This window comes from Balaenoptera acutorostrata, chromosome 2 (genome assembly GCF_949987535.1).
Source record: "Balaenoptera acutorostrata chromosome 2, mBalAcu1.1, whole genome shotgun sequence".
NCBI lineage: Eukaryota > Metazoa > Chordata > Mammalia > Artiodactyla > Balaenopteridae > Balaenoptera > Balaenoptera acutorostrata.
The window spans coordinates 179,053,628-179,065,109 of record NC_080065.1 but is presented as its reverse complement, the minus strand read 5'-3'; the positions used below and the strand labels follow the sequence as shown (position 1 = coordinate 179,065,109).

The 11,482-nt window shown below is 54.7% G+C and overlaps 1 protein-coding gene across 2 annotated transcripts; it reads left to right on the top strand.

Moving 5' to 3' along the window:
* Positions 1-3,158: 3,158 nt before the first annotated feature.
* Positions 3,159-11,006, top strand: MRPL4 (mitochondrial ribosomal protein L4). Of its 2 annotated transcripts, XM_007168998.3 has the most exons (9): positions 3,159-3,481; positions 3,567-3,633; positions 3,720-3,870; positions 5,960-6,011; positions 7,145-7,262; positions 8,069-8,175; positions 8,267-8,376; positions 8,474-8,550; positions 9,828-11,003. In XM_007168998.3, exons 1-9 carry the CDS (start codon positions 3,425-3,427, stop codon positions 9,971-9,973), a joined length of 885 nt encoding a protein of 294 aa, XP_007169060.1. In that variant the 5' UTR covers positions 3,159-3,424; the 3' UTR covers positions 9,974-11,003. The 2 variants fall into 2 exon arrangements, with proteins under 2 accessions (XP_007169060.1, XP_057396709.1); XM_057540726.1 differs by lacking the exons at positions 3,159-3,481; positions 3,567-3,633 and adding an exon at positions 4,745-4,866 and having other exon boundaries at positions 3,745-3,870; positions 9,828-11,006.
* Positions 11,007-11,482: the final 476 nt, after the last annotated feature.

The following is an 11,482-nucleotide window of genomic DNA, read 5'->3' as shown; positions in this document are numbered from 1 at the left end:
AAGACCAGTGTGGCGGAAACCACGGAGAGATAGAGGGGGACAGTGAGAGGAAGTGAGGACAGGTCCTGCAGGGCATTGTGGGCTGCAGTGAGGACTTTGGCTTTTGTTCTAAGGACTTTGGCTTTTGCTGTAGGAGGCATGGAGGGTTCTGAGCAGAGAAGGGACGGATCTGACTCAGGTACTTACAGGCTCCCTTTGTGGGGGTTGGGGGGAAACACTGTGGGGACTGAGGATGGAAGGAAAGAGAACTCATCCTCCACACAGCTCAGTAGGGGAGAGTTTGTGTGTGTCCCACCTACCAATTAGGGCCGAACTCTGAAAGTGCTAACCACTTGCCCAGGGACACCCAACCAATTAGCAGCAGCCCCTGGATTTGAACCTGTGTCTATATGACTCCAGTACCATTGGGTAAATAATCATTCATTGGGTACCTTATGTGCCTGTGACCTCAGGGGGTTACAGATCTTGAGACCCAAGAGACAGAGAGGGGGGCTCTGTTTCTGGTAATACCCCTGCATTAGGATGATGAACAAAGGAATTCACTCAAGAAACATGTATTGAGCGCCCACTGTGTTACAGGCACTATGCTGGCTGCAGGGAACAAGACAGAGCAAAATTTCTGCCAAGAGGGGGAGACAAAATTTCTCCTCTAGTAGGGGAGACAGACAAAAAGCATTAAAAAAAAACCCAGGAGGGATTTCCCTGGTAGTCCAGTGGTTAAAAATCTGCCTTCCAATGCCTGCCTTCGATCCCTGGTAGGGGAACTAAGAGCCCAAATGCCGCGGGGCAACTAAGCCCGCATGCCGCAACTACTGAGACGCCACACTCTAGAGCCCACGCGCCACAACTAGAGAGAAGCCCGAGTGCCGCAACTAGAGAAGCCCACACACCACAACTAAGACCCGATGCAGCCAAATAAATAAATAAACAAATATTTTTAAAAAGATAAAGATCCTTTAAAAAAAAAACCAGGAAATTATATAGGATGTTAGAAGGTAAGTACTGATGGAAAAAAATAGGGCGGGATAAGGCGGTCAGAAGGGCCAGGGGTGGGGATTGCAATTTGAAATAGGGTGGTCAGGACAGGCTTCTCGGAGGAGGTGACATTTGAGCAAAGAATTGGAGGTGAGGGATCGAGTCATGTGTAGGAAAAGTATGATCTGGGAAAAGTATGATCCAGGCAGAAGGAACAACAGTACTAAAGGCCCTGAGGTGGGTTCAACATAAATGACTGAGTCAATGAACAAAGCTTGTGGCCATCAGGAAAGTCCAGCCACCCCTTCCCCCAGTCCCCACTTCTGGCTTTTGCAACTGCTGTTTCCTCAGCCTGGATCACATTTTTTCCTTTGGACAAACTCCTGATGGACCCTCAAGCCTTAGCTCTCCGGTTGCAGCTTCAGAAAAGTTGCCTCTGAGACCCCCGCCGCCACAGATTAGCAGTTCTTCCCCTGTGCTCCCACAGACCCTGTAGACCCTGTTCCCTCCCCCATTCTGATCTTTCAACCTTCTGCACTGGGCTGTGAGTATCTCAAGGGTGTCTGCTGGATTTACCCCAGCAGTACACAGTAGGTGCCCAATAAATCATTAAGCAGCTAAGTGCTGTTCCATCCTTCACCACATAAAATCTAAATTCTCTTGCACAGGACAGACTTGTAAATCTGTCTGTAAAATAATAAACTGGTTCTGGGAGAAGACACACAGCTGGTTGTGGTGGCAGCTTCTGGGAAGGGAAAGAGGTGGGTGGGGGCAGGGCAGGGAACAGAGGATGGAGGAGACAGACTTTTCACTCTAGCTTTCTTTTTGTAGTTTTTGGAATTTTCTTTACTAGGTGTGTGAATTACTTATGCAAACATAAAATGAATAAACAAAATTGTACAAAATTAAAAGACCTTTTAAAATTGCAAAGTGTGTGGAGTTTGAAACACATATCCACGGTTCTTGCAAGGATAGAATGCACAATGAAATACATTATAAGTTTTCATTAATACTTCACAAAAATATCCATATGTTATATATCAGATGCAAAAAAACAACACAAAAGCCTTCAAGTCTTCCACGGTCCACCCCCATCCCTGCCTTGGCTTTTTTTTTTTTTTTTTTTCCCCCTTTTTGACCTTTTATTATTTATTTTTATTTGGCTGCATTGGGTCTTAGTTGTGGCACGCAGGCTCTTCGTTACAGCATGCAGTCTTCTTTCCAGTTGCAGCGCCCGGGCTTACTTGCACCACAGCATGTGGGATCTTAGTTCCCCCCACCAGGGATCGAACTCCCGTCCCCTGCATTGGAAGGCGGATTCCTAACCACTGGACCACCAGGGAAGTCCCCCACCTTGGCTCTTGTCTTGCTTTGATGATAAAACTCACCTTCAAAATAATAGTAATAATAATAATAATAAAGCTACGCATGTTCTACACATGGCATGCTTTGCCTCCATCATTTCATCGAATCTCACACCTCCCCATTTTCCAGATGAGGACACTGAGGTTGGCTCCCAGACCACGTTCTCGGCGGCTAAACTCGGTCCATTTCTCACTGCCAATCAAGCGCTCAGGTCCGGCCCGCCGGGGCAGGCTGCTATGGGCTCGTGGCGCCGCCTGGAGGCCTGACGGGGAACGTGGCAAAGAACCTAAAAAATGAGCGTTTGGATTTCTGTTGGTGAGAGTGGACGAGGGAGGCAACGCAGAATCTGTGGACTCCCCAGTTTGCTCTCGGAGACCCCTGGCAGTCTGAGACGCGACAGGACCTTGGCCTAGGAGATGGGGGGAGTCACATCTCTTAACCTGACGCATTTGAGGGGGACGTGCCCTGGGGGAATCTAAGAGGAGAAGCACGATCCGCCAGGCCCTACCCTGAGGGCTTTCTGTGAGAGATAACGCTCTGCATTTAAACAAACAAGCAAACAAAACCACGTTCCTGGAGAAACCAACGGCTAGGGTCTGGGAGGCCCAAAGCGGGCGGGCCCTGGGGACGTGGCCGACAAAAAAAAAAGCGTAACAGTTATTGGCCATATTCCCTTAGGTGCCCGCCCTAGCACCGCCCAGCCACTTTTTCCAGACTTAACGCTCATTGGCTGAACGAGGAGCGTGCCCTTTGAGTAGGGAGGTTTCATTGGCTGGATGACCGCACCGGCTCTTTGAGGGCGGGACCGAAGAGGGGGCGGGGTTTCTTGCTGTGGGGTCGCGCTCCCAGGTGTTGCAGAGGGTTCTTGTGGCCAGCAGTGAAAATTAGCGTCTGGGGTTAGTCTTGGGGCGGAGGTGGGGACAGGCGTTAGCGGGCCCCGCCGTCTTTGCTCTTGCTCGCCCAACTTTCTAACGCCGAATACAAGCCCGGCCGGCGGTGTCGCGGGCGTGACGTCATCGCGAGGCGTCGAGAGAGTCCAGCAGAGGAAGCCTTGACCTCTCTAAGCGTGGGGAGCTGCGCGACAATGCTGCAGCTAGTCCGGGCCGGGGCGCGGGCCTGGCTTCGGCCCAAGGGCTGCCGGGTGAGGCCGGGGACTGAGGGCGGGGTCGGAGGACAAAGGTTGGAGGGTCCGGGAATCGTCTCTCACTCTTGCTCACCGTTTACAGGGCCTGAAGGCGCTGGCAGAAGAGGCAGTGCAGCCGGCGGAGAAACCAGAACCGGTGGCGAGCGCGGGTGAGGTTGTTGGGGTTGCCCTAGGAGGGGTGGCAACCGGAAACTCTGACCCTTGCCCCTGACCCCTGACCTCCCAATCGCTCCAGGTCCCCGGGTGCCCGTGCTGCGCAGGTGCGAGCTCCCGGTACTCGGGCACCGGCGTCCCGTGCAGGCCTGGGTCGAGACCCTGCGGGGCTACGAGCAGGAGCGCTTGGGTCTGACCGAGCTGCACCCAGACGTTTTCTCCGCGACGCCCAGGTGAGTGGGAGCCGAAATGGTGAACTGGGTGGCAGAGGGACGAGGAGCGGGGATTTAGGAATCAGGATGACCTGGGCTCGAGCCTCAGTTTCTCCACCTGTTAGAAGAGAGTGAGAAAAAAAAAGAGAGAGAATGATGGTTTTTCTTGCTGCAGAGTTGTGTGAAGGTGAGGGCTGACAGGTAACATCCACTGAGGGTTAGGGACGCAGAGCTCTGGAACCCGAGTGGCTGGATTCAAATCCTGCCTTCCCCCTTGTGCTTCAGTGTCTCTATTCTGTCAAACCTCAGACAATTAAATGAGATAATTCTGGCCCATAATATGGTCTGTAGAAATGTTGGTTATTGTTGCTGTTATTGGTTTTTGCAAAAATGAGCACTAACAGTGGTTAAATCCTTACTGTGTGCCTGGGACAGTCTATTTGTATTTTATTTTATTTTATTTTTGGCCACGTGGCTTGCAGGATCTTAGTTCCCCAACCAGGGATTGATCCTCAGCCCTCAGCAGTGAAAGCACAGAGTCCTAACCGCTGGACTGCCAGGGAATTCCCTTTTTGGGGGGGTTGGGCGTATTTGCATTTAAAATATATATATTTATTTAGCCGCGTCGGGTCTTAGTTGCCGCATGCAGGATCTTCGTTGCCGCACGCAGGATCTTCGTTGCAGCATGCAGGATCCTTAGTTGCGGCATGCAGAATCTTTTTAGTTGCGGCATGTGAGATCTAGTTCCCTGACCAGGGGTCAAACCCGGGCCCCCTGCATTGGGATCGCAGAGTCTTAGCCACTGGACCACCAGGGAAGTCACCCTACTTGCAGTTTAATTAACCAGATCCTCATAGCAACCCTAGGAATGGATTCTATTATTCTTATTTCGTAGGTAAGGAAACTGAGCACAGACATGTTAAGAAATTTGCCCAAGGTCACACAGCTTATAAACTTTAGAGCCAGATCTCAACCCTATATGGGCCAACTCCCAGGACCAAGTTTTCGCTTGCCAAGGTGTGTGATGTCTCTTATGTGTACTGTGTCTGGCACATAAGTGCTATTAGTCTATTACTTTTACTTATTTGTATGGTTTGCTCTCTGTCTTTACAGAGTCCCAGTCTGCTAGAGGGTGACAAAAAAAGATAAAAGCGACATATTTTGTTGATTCTGTAAATACTTATGAAGCACTTACTGTGTGCCAGCTTCCATTCTAGGTGTCAGGGATACAGCAGTGAATGAGCACTGAGGTTGCCGATGTTGCTCACAGTCTAAGCCGGGATCAGCAAACGTTTTCTGTAAAGAGCCAGAGAGTAAATGTCTTTGGCTTTGCGGGCTGTAACGTCTCCATGGCAACTACTCATCTTTGTTGATGTAGTACAAAAGCAGCCGTAGACAATGTGTAAGTGAATGAGCGTGGCTGTGTTCCAGTAAAACATATTTACAAGAACAGGCAGCAGGCCAGATTTGGCCTTACTAGCCATAGTTTGCCAACCCCTGGCAAACCAGCCTGGCAGCCCTGTCCAATGCGAGCCACACGTGTAATTTAAATTCTTCCAGTAGCCAAGTTTTCTTTCAAATAGTGAGAAACAAATGAGATTGATTTCAATAATATATTTCATTTAGCCTGATAAATCTAAAATCTTGTCGTTTCACCATGTGGCACTGGCCACCTTTCAGGGGTTTAGTAGCCCCACGTGTGGCCAGTGTCTACTGTATGGAACAGCACAGGGGTAGAGAGGCAAACCAGTCTGTAAAGAAGTGGCAGTAAGGAAGTCGTAATGGGAGGAAAGGAGTAAGGTAAAGCCCTCTTTAGCAAGGGGACTCCTCTTGGAGATACCATTTGGGCTAAGACCGGTAGGCAGAAAAGGAACCAGCCAGGGGAAGAGCATATCAGGCAGAGGGAACGGCAAGTGCAGAGGCTTGGAGGCTGGACTCCGTAGAACGGACACAGAGTGGAGCTGGAGGTGGTGCAAGATGGGCTCAGAGAGGGACCTGGGCAGGTGACACAGGGCCCTGGAAGTGGATGGGGAGGAGCCGGAGTTTTCATCTAGTGGGGCGGAGAGGATTTTAAGTGGAAGTGGGCCTGTCGTGTCTCCTTCCTCCACAGGCTGGATATCCTGCACCAGGTTGCCATCTGGCAGAAGAACTTCAAGAGAATTGTGAGTGCCCATAGTGGGGCGGGGCGGGGCTGGGGGGCAGAGGATGCCCCTGCCGTGTCCTCTCTGGACGGTGGGGCTCAGGCCCCATCCTCTCTCCTGACCCACTCGCCGATGGGCCATTTGCCGGGCGTTTTGTGAACTGCCGCTGTGCCCTGGGCATTGTGCTGGGGGACAAGACAGGCGAGGCCCCTGTCCTTTTGAAGCTCCCAGTCTAGTTGGTGAGGAGAACATGAATCAAGTAGTCATGCCTGTAAATGTATAATTAGGGAAACTGTCTCAGAGAAAGGGGCGTTGAACCTCAGGTGTGTGACAGGCGCTAACCAGGTGAAGCGGGCAGTGGGGCTGGGGTGGAGGGCGTTGGAGCAACACAGGCAGAGCCTCTGTGGCAGGGATCAGAAGGGGCCCATTGTGGCCATGGAGGTCAACAGGGGCAACGTGAGGTGTTTGGATCTTACGCCAAGAGCATTGGTGATGCTGTCATCAATCAGGGTCCCTGCCTTCCATCCGCCCACCTCAAGTCTGGCGAGTCCTCCCTGGCTCGCTGTGGCCCTGGAGATGAAGTCATCAGCCTGGCATTGGAAGCCTTGCATGATCCCCTACCCCGCACCTCTCCCTGATTCTCCCTAACCCCCATGTCTTTCCCCATGCCCCACCTTCCTTTTATTTTTGTATTTAATTTTATTCATTTATTTATGGCCACGCGGCTTGCAGGATCTTAGTTCGCTGACCAGGGATGGAGGGATCGAACCCGTGCACCATGCAGTGGGAGCTCAGAGTCCTAACCACTGGACCGCCAGGGAATTCCCCCAGCTTCCTTTTAGTTACAACCACATGGAAATCATTCAAAAAATACTAAGCACCTACTGTGTGTCAGGCAGCAGAGCCCCTGCCTCTCTGAGGCTGATGTTCTGGAGTGGAGGAGGGAACTCTTGATTTCTTTATCCCTCCCTCCCTCCCAAAGCGCTCCATGCTGTGCTTGTCCCGACGGAGCCCCAGTCTCTGTGTCTCCTGTCCGGCTCCCCAGCGGCAGGCCGGTCCACCCAGCTCACTGCTGTGTTCCTGGGCCTGGCACCTTCCGTCTGCAATGGCACCTCCCTTGTGAACCTGACTCCTTCCTCACTCTGTGCCTACAGAGCTACGCCAAGACCAAGACCAGGGCCGAGGTGCGGGGCGGTGGCCGGAAGCCCTGGCCACAGAAAGGCAGTGGGCGCGCCCGGCATGGCAGCATCCGCTCCCCAATCTGGCGAGGAGGTAAGCAGGTCTGCCCACGTGCGGTCAGAGGTTGGAGAGTCCGTCCACTTCGCCCCATTTCCCCACAGCTCTGGCCTTGGCCTCTCATCAGGCCATGGCCACAGCCCCTCTTGCCCCACCTCCCATCTCACCTCTCCTGGCCCACACTTCACACAGCACCCAGAGGGCTCTTCCTAAACCTCCCAGCTCCTGCGGCCTTTGCGTGAAGTCTGAGCCCCTCATCTTGGCCTTCCAGGCCCTGGTGGCTGCAGACCGCGCCCCCTTGTCCCTTGTACACCCTCTCTGACCAAACAGAGCTGACTCAGAGTCATCTCCCATTTGTCTGGCCAATCCCTCTCATCCTTCTGATGTGTTTGGGCCATGCCTCCTCCAGGAAGCCCTCCCTGACCCTCTTTGGGTCTCCCCACCCCCTGCAACCCCCTGTGCTGCCTGGCGCAGCCCTGGTTCCCTCTGGGATCAAGTCTCTGGCTGAATATGAATGGCATGAGGGCAGGGATCCTGTCCCGCATGTTCCCTGCTGCACTCCCAGCGCCCAGCAGAGGGAGGACACACGGGTAGACCATCCTCACCCAAGGTTTGACGGCTGAAGACACCAAGCCCCAGTGAGGTGAAGTTACCTGTCCCAGGTGATGCCCGATCCAACCTCCCCTCTCCATCCCTACCTGAGGCCCTGCCCTCTTTGCTGGGGTTCTGCCTGGCCGCGGGCAGCCTCCCTCCTACCTCCCCTGTGCCAGCCACTGGGGCAAATTTCTGACCTCCAAGCCCAGCTGGGGCCTTCACCTATTCACGTACCTCTGCCCCCGCAGGAGGCATTGCCCATGGCCCCCGGGGCCCCACAAGCTACTACTACATGTTGCCCATGAAAGTGCGGGTGCAGGGCCTCAAGGTGGCACTGACCGTCAAGCTGGCCCAGGTACAGCAGCAGTCCTGCCGGGAGCCACGGGGGTCCTGGGGTGTGGGCTGTGGGTGCAGGGTGGGCTCAGACTGTCCTTTCCTCCCACCAGGACGACCTGCACATCGTGGACTCCCTGGAGCTGCCGACCGCAGACCCCCAGTACCTGATCGAGCTGGCCCGCTACCGCCGCTGGGGCGACTCCGTCCTCCTTGTGGACTTGTGAGGGTGCCGGGCAGAGCAGGGGCGGCTGGGGCAGGGGGGCACGGGGGGCGGTCCGTCCTCAGCAGGGGCTCACCTCTTTTGGCCTCTGTTTCAGAGAACATGAGGACATGCCCCAGAACATTGTGGCAGCTGCCTCTGGGCTGAAGACCTTCAACCTAGTCCCTGCTATTGGTGAGCAAAGGGCCCCGCTCTGTCTCCCAGACCCCCAGAGAGTGCAGCATGGGCCAGTTCAAATCCTGTATCTGCAACTTGGTCACAGAGTGGCCTTGGGCAGTGACCACCCTCCCCCACCCAACCCTCAGTTTGCCCAGACGGAGCATTGGGAGAATGACGTGTTTCTTAAAGAAAACTTCTGAGGGGAATTCCCTGGTGGTCCAGTAGTTAGGACTCCATGCTTTCACTGCTGTGGCCCGGGTTCGATCCCTGGTCCAGGAACTAAGATCCCACAAGCTGCACGGTGCAGCCAAAAAACAAAAAACACTCTGAGATCACGTCTGTCCAAGCTTGGGCCACAGTGCCAGGCGTGGAGTGAGTCTGAGGGCCCACTGGCTGTCCCCACCCGGCTCCTCGCTCAGAGACTCAGGATCAGGGCTGTCCTGAGTACGTCACACCAGTGGCTGCAGTGACTAATCCCCAGAGCTCTCTCCTGGTCTCCTGATTGTGTGCCCTGATGCCTCCTGGACAGCGGCACGTGGGGTCTCCTACTCATCTTGGCACACAAGACCTTCCTCCTCCCAGCAGCTCTGGCCCCAAACCACACTGTCCCCCTCCACTTCGGTCTGTTAGCTCACCGCCAGCGCTGTCTCTAAACATATCCAGAATCCAGCCGCTTCTCACCGCCCTGGGCCAGCTCCCACCATCTGCCTGGACCGGCACAGTTAGGGCACAGCGGCCTCTGCCCTGGTCTCAGGCTCCTGCTGACCGACTCCTCCCCACAGTTTGTCCTGCACTCCCGTCCCCGCCACTCCCACTACGGCCACTAGAGGGCGCCTGAGCACCTGAGTCAGGTCCTGTCCCTCTGCCCACCACCCTCCAGGGCTCCCTTGTCACTCAGGGCAAAAGCCCAAGTCTTCCCCAGAGGACCACAGATCCTGCATGCCCTGCCCTGCCCTCCCCTTCCTTCCCCTCATCACTCACTGCAGCCCCATGGGCCTCCCTCAGTACATCGTGTTTGTTTATCTGCTCTGTTTACCGTCAGCCTAACCCACTGGGGTGTGAGGTGGGAACCGTGCCTGAGCACAGGGCAGAGTTGGGCACTCAGGATGCTCTCGGTTGGAAGTTGATGAGCTAAGGGCAGTCTCTTGCCCAGGGTCTTGCTGGGGGTGAGCGACTGAGCCAGGGTTTGAACCCAGGCTACGGGGCTCAGGACCGACCCTACACCAGACCCTAGTGCCTCTGTTGGGGGCAGGGGGGGCCCGCCCTGACTGTGCCTCCACCCCGCCCCCCAGGCCTGAACGTGCACAGCATGCTCAAGCACCAGACCCTGGTCCTGACCCTGCCGACCGTCGCCTTCCTGGAGGAGAAGCTGCTCTGGCACAACTCGCGCTACACGCCCCTCTACCCCTTCCGCCTGCCCTACCGCGACTTCCCCTGAGCCCCACACTGCACCCCCAGGGCCCATCGGCCACCCTCCTTCCTGCTCGCTGACCACACAGTGCGCCTGCTCCGAGCCAGGCCGAGCCCCTGGTGGGCTTGGGAGCCTCCCGCTCACCCTGCAAGGGCGGCCAGAACCCCTCATCCCGGTGGGAAGCTGAGGCCACTCACAGCAGCCAAGCAGGCATCACTACCGGGAAGGGGCCGCTGACTGGAGCTTGGGGCAGCTTCTGCCCCAAGTCTCTCTTTTGTGTAAGATAAATTTTACTTTTTAATCAAAGAGGAGAAACAGAACAACAGCTCATTGCCGTTTTGTGAATAATTCCATTTGGCGAGTTAGGCTCTTTCCCCGGTGCAGGGCACCACCGGGTACCCGGCTGCCTCAAGGCACTGTTTATAGAAATGACCCACCATCAACTTTTCTGGGGTGAGTCAGCCTCAGGGAGCACGCAGAGAACCAGCCGTTGCTAGGAACCCACTCGTGGTGCCTCCCAATCCCAAGCACTCTCACCGAGCGCTTGCATCCCTGACGGGGCTTGTGGTCCCATTTATTACGGTCCTTCAGTCCAAGTGTGGACCTGATTCCCCAAGTGGGTGCAGTGTGGAAACCTGAGCTTTCATCACAGTGATTTTCCCTAAGCACAGAGTATCAACGTGGTCAGTAAATGGGTGAATAAACATTTTTTAAAAACACCAAACCGGGGCTTCCCTGGTGGCGCAGTGGTTGAGAATCTGCCTGCCAATGCAGGGGACACGGGTTCGAGCCCTGGTCTGGGAGGATCCCATATGCCGCGGAGCGGCTGGGCCCGTGAGCCACAATTGCTGAGCCTGCGCGTCTGGAGCCTGTGCTCCACAGCAAGAGAGGCCGCGGTGATGAGAGTCCCGTGCACCGCGATGAAGGGTGGCCCCCGCTTGCCGCAGCTGGAGAGAGCCCTCGCACAGAAACGAGGACCCAACACAGCCAATAAATAAATTAATTAATTAATTAATTAATTAAATTAAAAAAAGCACTGCACTAGCCCAGGGGAAAGAAGCAGAACAGGCTAAATTAATAAAAAAAAAATAAAAAAATAAAAAATAAAAACACCAAACCGGTATCCTGATCCTTGAGTCTGCTGGCGTTATTTGCCCCCCACAAGTTGTTGTTGCTAATTGTCACAATACAGACTATAAAGTAACGTGGTCAGTTTCTTTAAAGTCAGCTGGGGGCTTCCTTGGTGGTGCAGTGGTTAGGAATCCGGCAGCCAATGCAGGGGACACAGGTTTGAGTCCTGGTCCGGGAAGATCCCACACGCCGTGGAGCAACAAAGCCCGTGCACCACAGCTACTGAGCCTGCGCTCTAGAGCCCCTGAGCCACAACTACTGAGCCCACGTGCCACTACTGAAGCCTGCGCGCCTAGAGCCCATGCTCTGCAACAAGAGAAGCCACCGCAACGAGAAGCCCGCGCACCGCAACAAAGAGTAGCCCCCGCTCGCCACAACTAGAGAAAGCCCACATGCAGCAACGAA